The following is a 19689-nucleotide window of genomic DNA, read 5'->3' as shown; positions in this document are numbered from 1 at the left end:
TTGAACACTTTTTTGGTTACTACATGATTCCGTATGTGTTATTTCATAGTATTGATGTCTTCTACAATGTAGAAAATAGTACAAATAAAGAAAAACCCTTGAATGAGTAGGTGTGTCCAAACGTTTGACTGGTATTGTATATCAACAGCTTTACTTGGCAAAACAAATAAAGAATGGACCACCTTGCTGCAGGCTAGTGCAGCAGCACACACAAAACAATCATTAGCACTTTCGCTTGCCATCAAATATCCATTACGGAGCAGATATTCGGTTGTGGGCACTGAGGATCAATAGATACCATTAAAGTCTAGGAGGTTGAGGGTTCATTATTAATGCATTGATTGCCTCTTATTGTATGTTTGTAGCGAAATGGATCAATGGCCTTGTCTTTGTTTATAACCTTGACATGCTAGTACTTACTGCACAAGGTACATTAAGTTACTTACTAGTACATTGCTACTGTGTTGTACCAAATAACAGGACTGTGCTCTTGAGGTCTTAAGAGACACTCACAACACTGTCATGTGATAGGGTCATATGTCAAAAGGCCTGCATCTTAAACATCAAACCATGATGAAACCAAAATCTTAATTTCAGCCAACCAAATAATACATAAAATAGACTGAGGAATCACATTTTAAATATGCATTTTGTCAGAAGGTTTTGAAAGGTAAATATCAAATAGGATTAAAGCACAAATGTAAAACAAGTCTTTCTTCACACAAAAGTAAAAGTAACATCCAACTCACCAGTAGAAGATGATCATAATCACAGTTGAGAGGCACATCCACCAATTCATTCCAAGTGATCCATGTGCAAAATAAAAGCAAAGGGAGAATTAGGCCTATAATTAATTTCATAGTTTCATATGCTTTCAGAGGTTGTGCAACATAAGATCACACCCATATACTGTAGACTTTAAAATGAGAAGTAAGAGAGAAATGATGTACCTCAATAGTGTTTTTACTGTTTAAACCACCAATAATCAATTACAGATTACAGACATATATCCTAGTTCCAGTTGATTAGCATGATATGTGCTGTGATACTACCAGAGAATAAAACTGTCCTCTGTTACCCCCCCAGGATTGTTGTTTCTAATCAAATCCCAAAACATGGTTACAGATTTACCCCAAGGGATTAGTTAGAAGAATTATCACAATCCACCAACTGGCCCGTAGATATCAAATGCATTTGAAAAAACAAGTGTATTAAAAGATACCCTAGCTGCTTACTCTTTGACGGCAAAGAGGTTGCTCTAGGTTAATAACATCACCAACGGTAGAAGAGCTAGGTCAGGTTCGCCTTCGATGCGGCAAATTCCAGTACATTTACATTTACATTTAAGTCATTTAGCAGACGCTCTTATCCAGAGCGACTTACAAATAGGTCTCCTTACTGCTGACCAATGAGGAGGGCTAGTGTTAAAGGAAACAGTGGATTAAGAGGGAGAGAGACAAAGTACTTGGAGCAGTGACTCTCTCTCTGTGCACGTAAATCCTGTTGATGCTATCTTGGGGCAGAGTCTTGAACACAGCCAGCCTGGTTAAAAAGATGACTTTATAAGGAAGTGTGTTTGACTGATGATTGAGTTGACAGCAACTGCTCTCTTCATAACGTTTTCATGCAATAGCCTCTCTGTAATGTCATAAATGGATTCCATGATGCAGGATGACTTTGCGGTGTACAGGTGCCTGACAGTGGAGCCATTTGAATGTCTCAAATGCCATGAATTGTAATCCTCCACTTTATAATCTGTTTTATGACTGCACGCGTACATGCCTTTAATGACTGACATTCAGTACATACCACAATCAATTAAACACCTTTGAGATGATTATGTACATTTCAAGAATATTTCAGTATAAGAAGAGGTTTTTTGATTTTTGTGAAACACACACACAGCTACAATTTACATGTAAAACATCTTAAAAATGTTGGTTTTATGAATGATAGCTGTTGTATAACATTGCACCCCAATTTTCATTATTCTATTTACTATGAAAAATGTATCAACAAAACATCAAACAGAGCCTATGTTCCTGTGGTACACATATCCTGGATGAAGGAACTGTGAGCAAATATAGGCGTTTCAGATTCTCACTCACCTCAGAGATTGTGTACTTAAATTCAGATAAGATGGGGAGATAAGCAGACAGACTCTGCAGGCTTTCACCCCTGTTCGGGTAAAGAACGAGTCGCCAAACTGGTCCTGCTATTACACCTGTTCCCTTTTTGTGATAGCAGGTATCTCCCCCATAATCTGAAACCAAATCCAGTGGTGTAGTCACAAAACACAAACAAAGGCGTTAACGGTAGAGAGAAGAACATACATGAGTCTTTTTTTCAAGGCATTGTTTGTTCCGCAAACAATACAGGTGTTACCTGGGGAGAGGATGGTGAACAAGGAAGAAGTATTGTGGTGTACTTTTAAAAGATTGTATGGAAAGGTAACATTGATGAAACTTTTTTAACGTAATATTTCAATACTGTATAAGCTCAATGTTGTATAATGACAAACTGCTGGCTTGTTTAGAGATCTGCCCTTCACTTCAACGTGTGTGACTTCTGTCTTTATTACAGGAGGGTGTATATTATGTATTTATTTAAATCAGTCTTTTCCTGCCAGTTATTTAAATACACGAAGAAAGGCGACATACAGTTATAAAAACTCTATTCTATCTAGTTTGTGTCTCGTTTGTTCTAGGACTGGGTTGGGGTTGTACACTAGGCCATCTACACAGCATGTGTGCGTTACCATGTCCTGAGGTCTTCTGTTACAAGAATGGGTGTGGCCTAGTCTAATTGAGGTTAACAGTTAACATATACTGATACTCTATCACCACCTGCTGCTGGCTATGTCTTCAAGAAGTAACAGTGCTCAGGCACAGAAAAGTGATTGACAAAATTTAGTGAGAAATTAGTGCTCTGAATTTAGCTGAAGGAAAATTCTTATCTTCTAAATACCTTGTCTATACAATATTGTAATCACCTCACACCATTGTCATTTAGCTATTGTATCAGTTAACAGAAACACTGTGTTTCAGTAACAGTGTCAAAGCACAGTGAATGTTAACGCTTGATCATGAATCAGTTCCATTCAATTACACATCAGAGTCATTGGATGAAGGCATCTTTTGTACAAGGTTTTTGTTCAGATCCCTGCTGCTCGGTCTGAACCTTAACACGCATCTCTTGCAGTACGGATTTGGACGCTTAAGGTCCTAATCTTTCATATCAGAGAGAAATCATTTCCAAAAAAGGAAACGTTAAATTGACACACACTTTTATAGGGTTAATGTTCCCACGAAGCCATATCGCCATGTTACAGTATGTGTTTACAGAAGACAGAAGGACCACCTGTTATTCCATGCCCCCTGAAAACATGTAATGTATGTAATGGACGAAGGCTGCCAAAAAACATGTCAATGAAAAAAAACTCTCCGGTTCAAAATTGATAAAAACCGGATAAAACTACTGTTATTTTTCATATATATATATATATATATATATACACTATATTGCTCAAAAAAATAAAGGGAACTCTTAAACAACACAATGTAACTCCAAGTCAATCATACTTCTGTGAAATCAAACTGTCCACTTAGGAAGCAACACTGATTGACAATAAATTTCACATGCTGTTGTGCAAATGGAATAGACAACAGGTGGGAATTATAGGCAATTAGCAAGACACCCCCAATATAGGAGTGGTTCTGCAGGTGGGGACCACAGACCACTTCTCAGTTCCTATGCTTCCTGGCTGATGTTTTGGTCACTTTTGAATGCTGGTGGTGCTTTCACTCTAGTGGTAGCATGAGACGGAGTCTACAACCCACACAAGTGGCTCAGGTAGTGCAGCTCATCCAGGATGGGACATCAATGCGAGCTGTGGCAAGAAGGTTTGCTGTGTCTGTCAGCGTAGTGTCCAGAGCATGGAGGCGCTACCAGGAGACAGGCCAGTACATCAGGAGACGTGGAGGAGGCCGTAGGAGGGCAACAACCCAGCAGCAGGACCGTTACCTCCGCCTTTGTGCAAGGAGGAGCAGGAGGAGCACTGCCAGAGCACTGCAAAATTACCTCCAGCAGGCCACAAATATGCATGTGTCTGCTCAAACGGTCAGAAACAGACTCCATTAGGGTGGTATGAGTGCCCGACGTCCACAGGTGAGAGCCCAACACCGTGCGGGACGTTTGGCATTTGCCAGAGAACACCAAGATGGGCAAATTTGCCACTGGCGCCCTGTGCTCTTCACAGATGAAAGCAGGTTCACACTGAGCACGTGACAGAGTCTGGAGACGCCATGGAGAACGTTCGGCTGCCTGCAACATCCTCCAGCATGACCGGTTTGGCGGTGGGTCAGTCATGGTGCGGGGTGGCATTTCTTTGGGGGGCCGCACAGCTCTCCATGTGCTCGCCAGAGGTAGCCTGACTGCCATTAGGTACAGAGATGAGATCCTCAGACCCCTTGTGAGACCATATGCTGGTGCGGTTGGCCCTGGGTTCCTCCTAATGCAAGACAATGCTAGACCTCATGTGGCTGGAGTGTGTCAGCAGTTCCTGCAAGAGGAAGGCATTGATGCTATGGACTAGCCCGCCCGTTCCCCAGACCTGTATCCAATTGAGCACATCTGGGACATCATGTCTCGCTCCATCCACCAACGCCATGTTGCTCCACAGACTGTCCAGGAGTTGGCGGATGCTTTAGTCCAGGTCTGGGAGGAGATCCCTCAGGAGACCATCCGCCACCCCATCAGGAGCATGCCCAGGCGTTGTAGGGAGGTCATACAGGCACGTGGAGGCCACACACACTACTGAGCCTCATTTTGACTTGTTTTAAGGACATTACATCAAAGTTGGATCAGCCTGTAGTGTGGTTTTCCACTTTAATTTTGAGTGTGACTCCAAATCCAGACCTCCATGGGTTGATAAATTTGATTTCCATTGATAATTTGTGTGATTATGTTGGCAGCACATTCAACTATGTAAAGAAAAAAGTATTTAATGAGAATATTTCATTCATTCAGATCTAGGATGTGTTATTTTAGTGTTCCCTTTATTTTTTTGAGCAGTAATACATACATACATACATACACACATACATACACACATACACACATACACACACACACACACTGCTGACAACAGGAGTGCTGTTTTGAAGCAACTGCGCTTCCACCTTGGCACTCCCTCGCCGTTGTAAAAAAAAGTTATAGAAATGCATTTACTAATGTCTACATTTGTTTTTGCCATGTTCATTCTATTACAGACACCTTAATGCTTACTTTTAAATTATATAATGTGAGCTAAATATACTAATTTAAATTTTAAAAAATATAGAGAAAAACATTTTCATTAAGGTAGACTTTTTTGAAAGTACTAATGTTACTGTCCTCACTACAACAACAAAAATACTTGGAAACATGTAATTTTGTCCTTGAAACATTTAAATGAAATACTGTAGAATTCGATTAATTCCTATGGAGGACTGGTTTTCTGAGGATTGCCAATGTGGCCTACCGTTGGCTTCAAAGCCAATACATAGCATTAGTAATCCAGGGTTTCTATCAATCTTTGTTTAAAACTGTACAGAAAATTGTGCATTTTGCATTTGTGAAATTATTTTGGTGTGATGTGAAAGTTGTGGGCTTTATATTTCTAGAACCGTATTGCAATTGAGAATCGATTCACATTTAGTTTGAGTATTTGGCTGCCAGAGCCAGTCTACGTATGAAAATAACATACGGTAGCTAAGGTACTTTAATAAGCAGTAACAGTAAGGTTAGGCTCCATACAAGTATTGAGCTAAGTGAAGGTTACTAATCAACATCACTACATCTGTATTTGAAAATGTTATATATTCTGAAGAGTGAACTATGGACACTCTTTCTGAGAGTTGTGGCTGCTTTGAGTGATGTATTGTTGTCTCTAGCTTCTTGCCCTTTGTGCTTTTGTCTGTGCCCAATAATGTTTGTTCCCTGTTTTGTGCTGCTGCCATGTTGTGTTGCTACCATGTTGTTGTGATGTTGTGTTTCTACTATGCTATGTTGTTGTCTTAGGTCGCTCTTTATGTAGAGTTGTCTCTCTTGTCACGTGTGTTTTGTCCTATATTTGTTATTATTTATATGTTTTTTATCCAGCCCCCGTCCCCGACAAAGGCTTTTTGCCAGACCATCATTGTAAATAAGAATTTGTTCTTAAGTGACTTGCCTAGTTAAATAAAGGTCAAATAAAAAAGCTAGCTAATTTAATTCAGTTTACAGTTCCGTTTACAGACAAACAAATATAAAAGGTAACACGTTGCCTTGATTGTCAAAAACTGGTTCTAACGTTTGTTTTTGTCATAAGCGTATGTAATTTGATCATTTTGAGTATCCGTAGTCTTGTGTTTACATGTGTTGTCAGTTATGTTAGCTAGGAGTAAGCACACATTTTGCAGGTTTGCTGCAAAAAGTACCATTTAACTTTATGCTGAAGACAAATGCTGGACTTTTTGTTTTTAATTCTCTACCAAGCTAGCCTTTCAGTTTGCTAGCGACGTTACTAGCTAACTTGAATTAGACGTGTTTTAACAGATGACAGGAGCTAGTTAGCTAAAGGTAGCTAGCTAGTAATAAAAGACTGAATGCTATGGCCTGGTCACTCGTGAGTTAACTATCTTTACTCCAAAACCTATGTAGCTAGCTAACGTTAGCTGGTTAGTCTCATTTAGGTTGTCCTGCTCAGACTTCACTTCTTAAATCTATTAGAGGGATTTGCCTGCTTCACAGAAAGCTTGCAGTCCGAGAACATCAATGTGCAAACTGCACGAAGCCCCACGTTAAATTTGACAAAGGAAGCTTATCAAAACGGTTTCTACTTTTCTGTATTTACCTCAAGGTCAGGTAACTTCTTTGGAATGCAGTCGGTCACTGGGACTGATTATGCTCGAGACGAGTAGCAAGGAACATGACAACGACCTCTTGCTGTCACCTGCACATGATCCATCGACTGATATAGTTGCTGCTGAGGAAAGTCAATTGCATTGCAATGTGAAGGAGCTCATCGCCCCTGGTAAGACATATATATAACCTATTATCATCACAGAAATGCGCTAAATGAGTGGAACCTGGCCTCTTTGATTCCAAAGTTTGAGGGTGGGGCGTGACAGCTTTTCATTGACTGTGTAAAACAGCACCTTCGTATTCCACATTGTAATTTGGAACAGCGATTGAGGAAGTCGACAAAACCATTCCATTGTCTCTGCAACTACATCCCCCTAACAAGCAATGTTTACAATGTATTCTACCCTCTTGTGGCTTTGAGACTCTATTGACTCTTGTCAAGGAGGGAAATTTAAGTAGTCCAACCTCAATTGAAAATTGAAATACTTAACTTCACTAGCTACTTGCTGTTTATTATCTATGCATAGTCACTTCACCCCTACCTAATGTACAAATTGCCTCGACTAACCTGCACATTGATTCGGTACTGGTACCCCCTTTATATAGCCTCATTGTTACTTTTTTGTTGTAAATATTTTCTTAACTGCGTTGTTGGTTAAGGGCTTGTAAGTAAGCATTTCACGGTAAGGTGAAACACCTGTTGTATTCGGCCCATGTGACAAATTTAAAATGAGATTTGAAAAAATAACTATTATTAGAGACTTGTGAGAACATTCTCTTCTCACTGTAACATCAAAGGTTAAGTGCATTCCATAGTCATTGGATGACATGCTGCACAAACAGATAGAACCCCCTTATTTTATTATTTAATTTTTTAATCGAAGTACATTATATTGTTATGTACTGTCTTGATGGTGGCCAGTTCCATGGCTTAATATCAGAAGTTCTAGGATCATCGCTCTCACACTGCATCACAAGAAACTGTTTGCATTCTTGTTGTTGTCAAAGCACCACAATGGATGGGGTGGAGTCACCACAGCAGGTTGGTGGCACCTTAATTGGGAAGAATGGGCTCGTGTTAATGACTGGAGTGGAATGGTATCAAACACATGGTTTCCAGATGTTTGAATCCATTTACTCCCTACTGGACATTATTATGAGCCGTTCTCCCCTCAACATCCTCCAGTGAGTCACATACATAATCCATTCAGTCAGACCATACATTTTACTATGAGCAGTTTTTTTGTTGTTACTCAACTACTTTCAAGGAATAGCTTGTGTTCACTAGCTTCAAATATTCATTACATTCACCCAGAGTCTTGACGCACTTTTGTTGGAAATTATGTCTGCGATATTAGGAGGATCCATCTTAGCCATTTGCATGCTGTCATCATCTCCCCCTTGTTCCTCAGAAAATGAAATAGTGAAGAGGATCAAGAAGAGACCCCAAAAGCCACGTGGAAGGAAACAGAAGTCCAAGTCATCCGAATGCTCTGACAATCTCATGTCAGAACTTCCATTCGCAGCTACAGCAACCTTGGCTGTAAACAGTTTATGCCATTTTATTTATGCATTTATATCTAGGTTAACTTAAATTAACATCTCCAGACTAATATAACATGGTTGTAACATACCTTTTTATAGAGAGGATGAGTTCAGTAGTTAGCATGACAGGGCTCTATGCTGGTGGCACCAACTCTGTAAGTCTATAATGACTGGTTATTTGTAGTAGTTGCCAATTGATGCAAGGACCTTCCTTGTACCGCAGCTGCCCTTGAATTCAAATTTCCTCCAGCTACCTAGTGGCGATAAATAATGCATTGTTGACTTGACTGGCGGTTAGTTTTACAGGAGGGCAGTCAAATCCAACTACAGAATAGCAGAATCACACATTTGTCTCCTGTAAAACACTAATCATTGTGCTACATTTCCCCTAGTTACCAAGCCAGAGGCCAATTTGAAGAAGAAGTGAAAGAGAGGTAGGTGGGTGTTTGGTTAGAGAGTGAGGAGGATGCAGAGAGACAGAAAACACAAGGCCCAAACTACTTTGTTTCAATACCCATCACAAATTGTAAAGTACAATTTTATGAATTTGTTTTTTTGTTTGTTGAAAAATAAATGTTATATTTTTATTTTGCGGTATTTCTTAAAAGTTTCTCCACATGAGCTCACTGATAATTGGAATAACTTACTGCTTGTTTCACTTTAAATGTGATCACAAGGCAACTGCTGGAACTGGATGGCCAGAGAGTGAATGGCATGCTCTACTTGTGCAGATCAGTGCAGGCCCTGGTGATGCAGAGGGACTCCAGACTCACTTGGGCTCTGGTGCCTGTAGCCAGTCTCCACATCACGCTGCTGGTGACCCACTTGGCCAGTCAAGAGGAAGTAAACTTGTGAGTATCTGCAGCTGATCTCACTTATTTCAACCAAACAGCCACCCTCTGTTTATAGATGGCAGAAGCTATATTCTGTCTGTTTCTTTATCCTACACATTTGCAGAGAGAATACTGATTTAAAATATAATTTGTCCATAGGTGAAAATATTCAGTACAGTGTGGTATTTTCTGAAAACATACAGTAAAACACAATGTAGGTAACCACTTCCACTTTCTTGAACCTCCATAGCCACTAAATATATAGTCCTAGAACTGTATCTCCCTATGACTAACACATGGCTACATGTCTGACTGTGTACACATTCCAGAAAATGTATATTTGCATCACTAAATACTGCAGGGGTAAATGTATGTATTAACCTGACTGGCCGGTGTGTGACCGTGGTGGAAAGAGGATGAAGTAGAGAGAGAGAGCGAGGGATGGAGGGGATTAATGTTGTGCTCTGCTGACTGCAGGGCAGTGTGTGCAGTGGCCCAGATGAAGGCATCACTGCAGGACCTGCTGCGGGGGCGAGAGCTCATCCTTCCCTTCCACAGCATCGGACACTTCAGGAAGGTGGTGTTTTGTAGAGTTGGCCCAGGGAGAGAACCTTGTCAAACTGGTCCAGATTGCAGGTGGGTGATACTGCTAGTCGACTGCTGCTCCCCCACCCCACCCAACCCCCACCCCGACCAACCCCCACCCCAACCAACCCCCCTCTCCTTACTTACTCGCTTCCCATTCTCCTCCACCTGCTTTCATCCCGTGTGCGAAGTCTTTGCAGTCACTCACCGTGCCTTTCTAGCTGTATATTGATGTGAGTTGGGCTGCCAATTTTAGAATAAATCTGTGTATATGAGCATTGTTTTTAGCCATTTTAAATTATATGCTTTCATAAATGAATATTTAAGCTGCAAGATCAATTATTTATACAGCACGTTTCAGACATGGAATGCAACGCAATGTGCGTCACGGGGGGGGGGGAATAATCGAATTAACAATGAAAATAACTAAAATATTTACTACATAAAAGGAAAAACGAAAGAATAACAATTAAAAACTGAATGACTAAATAGCAGCCTAAGGAAAAGCGATGCTAAAAAGGTATGTTTCAGTCCCGCTTTACTCAGTAATTTGTTGGAACACCTTTGGCAGCGATTACAGCCTCGAGTCTTCTTGGGTAAGAAGCTCCAAGCTTGGCACACCTTTATATGGGAAGTTTCTCACATGCTTCTCTGCAGATCCTCTCAAGCGCTGTCAGGTTGGATGGGGAGCGTCGCTGCACAGCCATTTTCAGGTCTCTCCAGAGATGTTTGATCTGGTTCAAGTCCGGGCTCTGGCTGGGCCACTCAAGGACATTCAGAGAGTTGTCCCAAAGCTGTGTACTTAGATCACCTTCCAACAGGACAATGATCCTTCACCCCAGTCTGAGAACCTGTTCCAGAGTGCCCAGGACTTCATCAAGGATCTCTCTGTACTTTACTCCGTTCATCTTTCCCCCGATGCTGACTAGTCTACCAGTCTCTGCCGCTGAAAACATCCCCACAGCATGATGCTGCCACCACCATGCTTCACCGTAGGGATGGTGCTAGGCTTCCTCCAGATGTGACGTTTGTCATTCAGGCTAAAGTGTTCAATCTTGGTTTCATCAGACCAGAGAATCTTGTTTGTCATGGTCTGAGTCCTTTAGGTGTGTTTTGGCAAGCTCCAAGCGGGCTGCCACTCTACCGTAAAGGCCTGATTGGTGGAGTGCTGCAGAGATTGTGGAAGGTTCTCCCATCTCCACATAGGAACACTGGAGCTCTGTCAGTGACCATCGGGTTCTTGGTCACCTCCCTGACCAAGGCCCTTCTCCCCCGATTGCTCAATTTGGCTGGGCGGCCAGCTCTAAGGAGAGTCTTGGTGGTTCCAAACTTCTTCCATTTCAGAATGATGGAGGCCTCTGTGTTCTTGGACCTTCAATGCTGCAGACTTTTCTTGGTACCCTTTCCCAGATCTGTGCCTCGACACAATCCTGTCTCGGCGCTCTACAGACTTCCTTCGACCTCATAGCTTGGTTTTTGCTCTGACATGCACTGTCAACAGTGGGACCGGTTTTTTATGTAGACAAGTGTGTGCCTTTCCAAATCATGTCCAATCAATTGATTTTACCAAGTTGTAGAAACATCAAGGGTGATCAATGGAAACGGGATGCACGTTAGCTCAATTGGATCTTATACCAAATGGTCTGAATACTTGTGTAAAGTAAGTATTCATTATGGGGTATTGGTTGTAGGTTGATGCGGGAAAATGTTTTTAATACATTTGAGTAATGCTGTAACAACATTTGGAAGAAGTCAATGGATCTGAGTACTTTCTGAAATCACTGTGTATGAACTGCACAACATGGAACCTTGTGGAACGCTACATGTGATAGCGTGTGACACTAATGGTTAAATAGGTCCTAAACCAATTTAGGACCGGAGAATGTAACTTTTTGGGCGACCTGATCAAATTCACATTTTATTGATTTTTTATTTCACCTTTATTTAACCAGTTGAGAACAAGTTCTCATTTGCAACTGCGACCTGGCCAAGATAAAGCATAGCAATTCGACACATACAACAACAGTTACACATGGAATAAACAAAACAAATACAGTAGAACAAAAGAAAACAAAAAGTCTATATACAGTGAGTGCAAATGAGGTAAGATAAGGCAGTTAAGGCAATAAATAGGCCATGGTGGCGAAGTAATTACAATATAGCAATTAAAAACTGGAATGGTAGATGTGCAGAAGATGAATGGGCAAGTAGAGATATTGGGGTGAAAAGGAGCAAGATAAATAAATAAGTACTGCATGGGGATGAGGTAGGTAGATAGATGGGCTATGTGCAGTGATCTGTGAGATGCTCTGACAGCTGGTGCTTAAAGCTAGTGAGGGAGATATGAATTCCGAGGTGCATATTGAAGATATTGGACTAACTGTCCATTTTACTTTTCATCAGCCAACAAGATGAGTAGGCCTAACGAACAGCAGAAACACTAGCCTATGTCAGTCTACTATCTCTCATAGTACAAAAGTTGACATTCTGTGCGAGAAATAAATATTCCAAACACAGTCTGGGTCAGTTGTGGGACGCGCCAGGTCCCAAATTTAATACCACTAGCATCAACCAATTTAATGCAATGCATAAGGTCACAACATTTAGCTTAAAATGTTGATAGCCTAATAGTGCATTTCTTCACAAGCCAGCTATGCGCTCATTGTAGTAGGCTATAAGCACAAATGTTCCATTAGCAGAAGTGACCGCAAATGTAATTATGCATGTAATACTTTTATACAGGTGCATTTTTATGGTGACAATGATCTTCCCCAAACTTTAAAACGCGCTCGCTGCTTATGTATGCCAGTTAGGCTTGTCACGAACTGTCTCGTAGCCCGTAATAAAAAGAGAGAAAACGTTGAGATAACGGCATAACAAAATATATTTATTAAACTTAACTATATGATTTACTGTTTGTGTTTATAGATGGTGTTGAGAGGTGCCATAACAAATGGACTAAAAACAAGTGTGTCTGCTTGGAGAGAGTCTCTTCAATGTATGGGGGAAAGGCGTATTTATTTATACCCGGAACACACCTGAGCCCAGGGGTGTCCCATGTTGCTGACGACCCTCCCGGCTCCGCCCACCGACATCCTGTACGAGCAGACAGAGTGGGAGGGTTGTCACAGGCTCAGCACCCCTTGTAAAGTGGATTAAGGTGCTTAATTTTAAGAAGTTATGTTCTCTAGTTGTGATCCAACCCATATCAAGACTATGGGCTAGGCTACATGAGGTGTGCGCGTATGATTCGAAAAAGTAATTAAAAAAAATCTCAGGCATTGTTTTTTATGCTGGGCGTCATTCACAGGCAACAATATATAATTCACGAGTGATAGGTTAATATTGTCACCCTTCAGACTATTCTTGATTTAATCTTGTTTTTACATATACTAAATAATATATGTGAAATTTGTTTTGATTTAGAATGGACCATTATCGTGCACCTGTATCAAAACCGGGGTAGCGAGAAAAGATAAGTGTCACCTATGCACTTAAATAGCGAATGGAGGAAGCTTTCCTGTGGTTAATTTCTGCCAGCCAGGTAGGCTATACTCCTGTTGTAAAGAAAAGCAATGTGCTTAATATTAGGGAAGTTGAGATATAGATTGCTGATGGAATCGTTTATTTTTTATAGAAGCCATCACGTAATTGCATAGCCTATTGATATGTTGCGCAACATGAGCTCATGGGCTCTCATGAAATTTTTGATTACATTTGCATTGATGTCACAGTGATTAGAGGGTTGCGTACCAGGCAGTTAGCATGTTTGGTTGGCTGCTCATGACCATCAGAGCTTGGAGAAGCCTACTTATCGTGACTTAACTGGCGGTCACTTGTCTTCACTTGCCTTCGTGACTGGGAGTAATACGGTCACCACAACAGCCCTAGTCATATATCAGTTATTGTCATTGAAAGCAAGTCTAAGAAGCTGTAGATCTGTTCAATGGGCACTTTTTCTCCTTCTATGTTTTAGTTTTTGCATCTTTCAGTTTTGTGCACTGGCTGAAAATACAATTATTTGTAGTTATGGAAAATATATTTCACACAATGTTTGTCTACACTATACTTGTTTGTTTTGTCACAAACTGAAATTCGTCTTACTTCCAATTTTAGCAACCACAAAATGGTGGAGCTATTTCTGCATTATAGTGCATCTTAAATGTTTTGCTTTTTTTTTCTTGCATAATCAAAATCTGATATCTTTATTATTTTGTACTTTTTAGATATTACAAGATTTTTTTCAATGAGGCTGTGTTTTTTTAGATGGAGAAAGCTTCCCTAAAATAGAGACACTAACAGATTATCAGCTGCTGTCTTTTACTGCCCATTTGTGTTCTTCCACTAACCCCTATACCCCCCGCCCTCTCCTCCTATTGATTATGTCCTTGTCTTACACCACTCTGGCTTAAAGTTACTCTCTCCCTCGTGGTCCTGAACTACAAATAGATCTGCTGTTGTTTTTCCCATCACCCTCGCTCTGTCTCTGGTCATTTGCGCCAGGTCTTGTGAGGAAAACGTTTGAGGAGAAATGCATCTCGTCTGGTGACCGCAAAGCCTTCAAGCCTCACCTTACCTTCATGAAGCTGTCCAAAACTCCTCCTCTACACAGTCAGGTGAGCCTCCTCACTCCTGCTGGAACGATATGCATAGAGAAAACAACACAGCTGTGTGGAGAGCAGCTTCACTATCCCTTCTTACTGGCAACCTTTTCTGCCTTTGAGGGATACCTTATTTGGTTGTGTAGGTAAGATTGTTAGATAATTCAAAGCCAAGTGTGTGTGTATTTAATTCTGTCTTTCATATCAATTTACGCAATTTACCCTGCAAGACCAAAGTCCTTATGATAATTTCATTGATTATAATAATGTGTAGATTATCATGAAATAAGTGTGATTATGCACATTCAGTGACTTAGGAATGAAAATCAGTAGTTGTAATAATACAATATACTTGACAGTTTTTTAAAATAAATGTAACCTTTATTTAGCTAGACAAGTCAGTTAAGAACAAATTCATATTTACAATGACGGCCAAACTGGCACAACGCTGGGCCAATTGTGCGCCGCCCTATGGGACTCCAATCACGGCTCGATGTGATAGTCTGGATATGCTTTGATAGTGTAAGCCATTTATAAACTTAACAGTATCTTTATACTAAGTCACTGTCCCATGGCAGGAAGAAGGCCCTTTGATCAAATTGTGAACCATGATATTCACTCAGGTTGAGTGAATTTGTAGCAGCGGTCCACTGTGTGACATGTTTACCGTCCTGGCTGAGTGAATGATGGTTATGGCAGTCTATGTACAGTGGTCTGGCAAGGGGAGGAGGGATGAGGAGCATTTGACCTGGAGGGGGGGGTTAGTAGGAGGGGAAGATGGACGCTCCCTGCTTTATCGGTTTGTTGGCAGTGGATGACCTATTTCCTGCTGGTGTTATCGTTCCCACCAGACAACAGGCAGCCTAGACAATACTTTGTTACTGTGTGGGGTCAGGGTGGATGGGTGTGTTCTGAAACATCCATATCTGGTCAGATGTGACATTGTGCACATCCCCATGTCTGTCTGTGTTGTCTCCCAGGGTTTAAATAAGCTGTACTCTGACTACGCTCGTCACCACTTTGGAAACGAGAGGGTGTTCAGACTGGCCCTCTGCTCAATGGTGAAGAAAAAGACCCCAGATGGATTCTACCACCGAGGTCAGTTTCGGTGAGTAGAACCATGAGGCAGACTTGAGAAAATTGTAACTGAAAATCTCATCTGCTGTCCGCATTGACATAATTTAGAATTCAAAGAGATGAACACAACGTTTTTTGCCTCATACCTACTGTACCACTTCAATATCACATTAATTATGCACACAACTTTATTTACTCCAAAACTTGGGAGGTAAACTAAACCTGAGGAAAGTCTAAATATCATAATACAGACTAATAGTGAGTACAGTGGGGATTTTCTTACTGGGATTTAATATTTATCCTAGAAAATTTTCCAGAACCAGTTCATATAATGTGATGTAGCAAGGGATGTTATTGTTTTTTTAGCCTAGATTTTATTTTCAAACTGCCCCTTGATGTTACTGAACGGAATTCTTGCGGGTTGCTTTGTTTTTATTTTGACCAGCAGAGGGAGTTTATCATCTTTTAGGTGATTGTCTGTGAGGGTGGTGCTTTTCCTCTACATCATCTGGTCAACTCTTTACCCAGGGACTAACATTAGGAGGTTTAAGATGCTTGTTGTTCAGACCTGCCTTGATATTCCTCGGAGGTTTGTTCTGACAATCAATAGACGCTCATAATCAAGACAGAATTGGTGGGGATTGTGTTTTGTGGCTTTTAGTACTTGTTTTTTTGTTTGAATTCCCTGCTTGCTTTCTTTGGATTTATCAATTATTTGAGGATGATGTTCTTCTCTGGGAACAAGTGTCCTTGTCAACCGTTCACTTCGTGTTCTATTTTGACTGAGTAAACCACAGAACAGACCTTTTTTCAAATTAGCCTAATTGTTTAAAAAACCAGGAATGTTTATGTTTGTCCTCCACCTTCTGGAGATTTTAGTTTTTGCTCTTAAAGCCACTTAAAAACAAGCTTGGCAAAAGTCGAATGCACCCGCGGTGAGAGAAATAGTCTGTGTGAGATCAGCTAAAGGCTTGGAATTCATTAGCCAGTACACAGAGCTGACGAGGGAAGAAGTGTTGTGGGAACAGGGCAGCCTAATTCATGTGCACTGACTGTCTCCACTGTGCGCTCCTCTGGCTGTGTGTGTTAAGTCTGCTTTTTAAGACGATCAGGAACAAGTTAATTGTGCATCAGATTGCTGTCTAACAGCCTGTGAAATTGGTGTTACTTGGAATAGACTTGTTCTGCATATCAAATATGTACCATCCCACTGGGCACAGACGTCAATTCAATGTCTATTCTATGTTGGTTCAACGTCATTTTATTGGAAAGACGTGGATTCAACCAGTGTGTGTGCGCTCAGTGTGATGTATGTAGGGCCGACAACAAAACATTAAAATATGGTTTGGCTATTATGGTTTGGCTATAGCCTAGTTCATCTGTAATTAGTCCACAGAGCTTTTGGTTGGTCTACATGACTAACATGGAAATGTCTAAAAGCATCCAGTTGAGAGCAACATGGCTCCAATAGAAATGCCATATTAATTTGCCTGGTACTCCGGGTTGGTCTGGAAGGACTCCAACTGGATCAGGAAACTGTCAGCGGCGGGCAGGCTATACATTGGAAGGGTGTTGATTTAGGAGGATGTGTTTGTTATACATGACAGAAATAGAGCTCAGCTCCATGGCTAATTTCTCATTTGAGAACAACCTGTAAACACACACAATTAAAATATGACTGATATTACAATGAAGATAGAATTGGGATTGGTGTGCACATACACACTGGTGTGAGTTGATTAGTGCATATATAGTATATTATTCTCTTGTCTCCGTCAGCTGTCACTTGGACTCATGAAGGCTCTGGTTGGGTAGCAGTGCCAGCTAGGCAAGCTCTCCAGGACTTTCCCACTAAATGTGTGTAGTTGGCAGGTCGGGGGTCTCTCCCCAGCCCTCTGATCTCTACTAGCTGCTCCCGGCACTGGCCTAGGTCCTGTGGGGACTGTGGGCCACTGAGCTGGCCTTGTGATGGGATGGCCCCACTCCCCTGACTGAGTCAGACTGGTGTCACAGACAGGACGCAGCACACTGAGGGTTCCTTCTCTCTCACCTCACACAAGCAGCTAGCTGTGAAACCCATGTCAAGGAGCTGACATCACAGTTCTGAAACACTGTTGCCGTACTCACCCTCTAAGGTTGGGGCAAGAGGTTAACCCATGTATGTGTGAGACTTAGATTTGATAGTGTTACTATGTTGTGAATATGACTCTGTTTTGTGCGAACCGCCAAGGATGCTGCAGGCTGGTTCCTCTCATATTATGGATTATACGCTATTCATTATTCACTCTGCTGTCTGAGAAACTGCTATGTATTGATTAGGAAATTGATTTTAGAGTGGCTGAATGTCATGTTGTTTTTAGTTGAATATATGGGGGGATCGCACTCTCAATTTCGGTTGAAGGATCTACAATCACGCCTGACAAGGCCAATGAAATCGGCCTCTCGCTGGAAGCCCCACCTTCCGCAGGTGATAAGCGTGAGGCTCGCATTCATTCCTTCAACTCAGGAACGATTCACGCCACTAAAACAATTGCAAAACAAGACGGTCTTAGGTTGCACCAACTAAACTGTCCCATAGTGGTAGAGCCTATTCACCCCCTGGATGTTGTGTGCTGACGGTTGTACAATGAAGGTTATCCTTGTTCTAATAAGTTTTCTAATCACAATTAGTTATTCCATTTGCTGGTGCAATGAGTAAGAGGGCTAAGAAAACGACAGAGACGATGATGGCTAAGCCGGCTCTGGGTCGAGATCATTCTCCCAGTCGTGCGGTTATAGCATTTCTCTGGAAGATACTTACTCGCGATTTACAGAATGTGTAGTTACCAACGCTTCCTGCATCTCGGTCCCAGCCAAGGTCCTGGATGCTGGTACCTCGACTGAGACTGAGATGCAGGAAGCGGAGCTGGGTTGAGTGGTGGGAGCAAATGTCTTGTCTGCCTAGAGTATGTGGTGGCTGCCTGCACCCAACTGGATCCTGTGCGCTCGGTCACCAGTTACGGGAGGCTGGTGGGTACCCCCCGCCACCTGTCTGCCTCCGTCTAGCACCGCTTGCCTCTTCCTAGACTTGTTGATAAAGCGATCTGGTCCAAAGTGGAATTTTGAGACCAGGCTAGCTAAACAAGCACTGCATAGCGTGCTCGTCAGGTTCCTGCCTCCCTATGATGAAGTTTCTGGGGTAGTTATTTTGTTTGGTATACGTAGAGGTAACTCACCTAGTTATTCTAAATGGACCTTTCTGCGGTCAGAGGCTAGCTAGCCTAACTTATGCTAAAAAGCGTTTTGGGTAACGTTGGCTAGCATGCTTAACTTCTGACGAATCACTTACTAGCTTTCCCCTGGTGTTATGGCAACACGATTCATATTTTTAGTTCCTGGAGTTGGAGGGAATGAAGAAAACAACAGGGTTTGCATGCAGCCCCCGATCACTTGGCTGAGGTAATTCCCGGAGCAAGGGGCCTCCACAAAAAAATACTGCTCCCACGTTTGGCAAATGGGGTACGACGTCAGCCATTTCCAGAGCCCCCTGTGCCTTCAAGTTGCCGATCATGCAGGCTATACAGTCTCATGAAATCACAACATATGTTGGACGCTTGGGCGTCCATGTTTAATGCTGCCTCAGTTACTCCGTGTTCCATGTTGTTCACAGGGTTCAAGGGGTATATTAGTCTTCCCAGGGTGAGCGTGACAATTTGGGTCAGTGTTCACAAGGGTGCCCCCCTCCCCATTGGTGGCTTGTTACTGGGATTTTTACATTTTTTATTTCACCTTTTATTTAACCAGGTAGGCCAGTTGAACAACTTTTCATTTACAACTGTGACCTGGCCAAGATAAAGCAAAGCAGTGTGACAAACAGCAACACAGAGTTACATTGCACATAAACAACTGTACAGTCAATAACACAATAGAAAAATCTATGTTTAGTGCGCGCAAATGTAGAATAGTAGGGAGGTAAAGCAATAAATGGGCCAATTACATTTTAGCATAGCTGATTCCTGCCTGTAGCTCACTAGTTGTTATGAGCTCTCTAGTGATACAGGCCATGGGCTCTATAGGCGATTTTAATTCTTGGGAGCAGAGTTGAAGGAATGAGCAGGGTTAGACACGACCACCCTATTATCCCAAATGCTGTCTCTGTGCCTCATATGAGCACCCAAATGAGC

The 19689-nt window shown here is 41.7% G+C and overlaps 1 protein-coding gene and 1 long non-coding RNA gene across 2 annotated transcripts in view; one reads left to right on the top strand and one right to left on the bottom strand.

Moving 5' to 3' along the window:
- Nucleotides 1-1465: 1465 nt before the first annotated feature.
- LOC127909452 (uncharacterized) lies at nucleotides 1466-7024 on the bottom strand. Its single transcript, XR_008071170.1, has 3 exons — nucleotides 6875-7024; nucleotides 2109-2263; nucleotides 1466-1542 (listed from the first exon to the last, which is right to left on the bottom strand). It is a non-coding gene; the product is annotated as an uncharacterized LOC127909452 (long non-coding RNA).
- The window catches only part of akap7 (A kinase (PRKA) anchor protein 7), a 34749-nt gene continuing 21715 nt past the window's right edge, over nucleotides 6656-19689 (top strand). The window contains 7 exon segments of the mRNA XM_052471043.1: nucleotides 6656-7054; nucleotides 8298-8864; nucleotides 9108-9281; nucleotides 9741-9845; nucleotides 9847-9899; nucleotides 14352-14464; nucleotides 15430-15547. Coding sequence (XP_052327003.1) covers nucleotides 9145-9281; nucleotides 9741-9845; nucleotides 9847-9899; nucleotides 14352-14464; nucleotides 15430-15547 — 526 coding nt within the window. The 5' untranslated portion in view covers nucleotides 6656-7054; nucleotides 8298-8864; nucleotides 9108-9144.

This window comes from Oncorhynchus keta, chromosome 19, assembly GCF_023373465.1.
Source record: "Oncorhynchus keta strain PuntledgeMale-10-30-2019 chromosome 19, Oket_V2, whole genome shotgun sequence".
In the NCBI taxonomy this organism is placed as follows: domain Eukaryota; kingdom Metazoa; phylum Chordata; class Actinopteri; order Salmoniformes; family Salmonidae; genus Oncorhynchus; species Oncorhynchus keta.
This window is presented reverse-complemented; position numbering and strand designations above follow the sequence as displayed.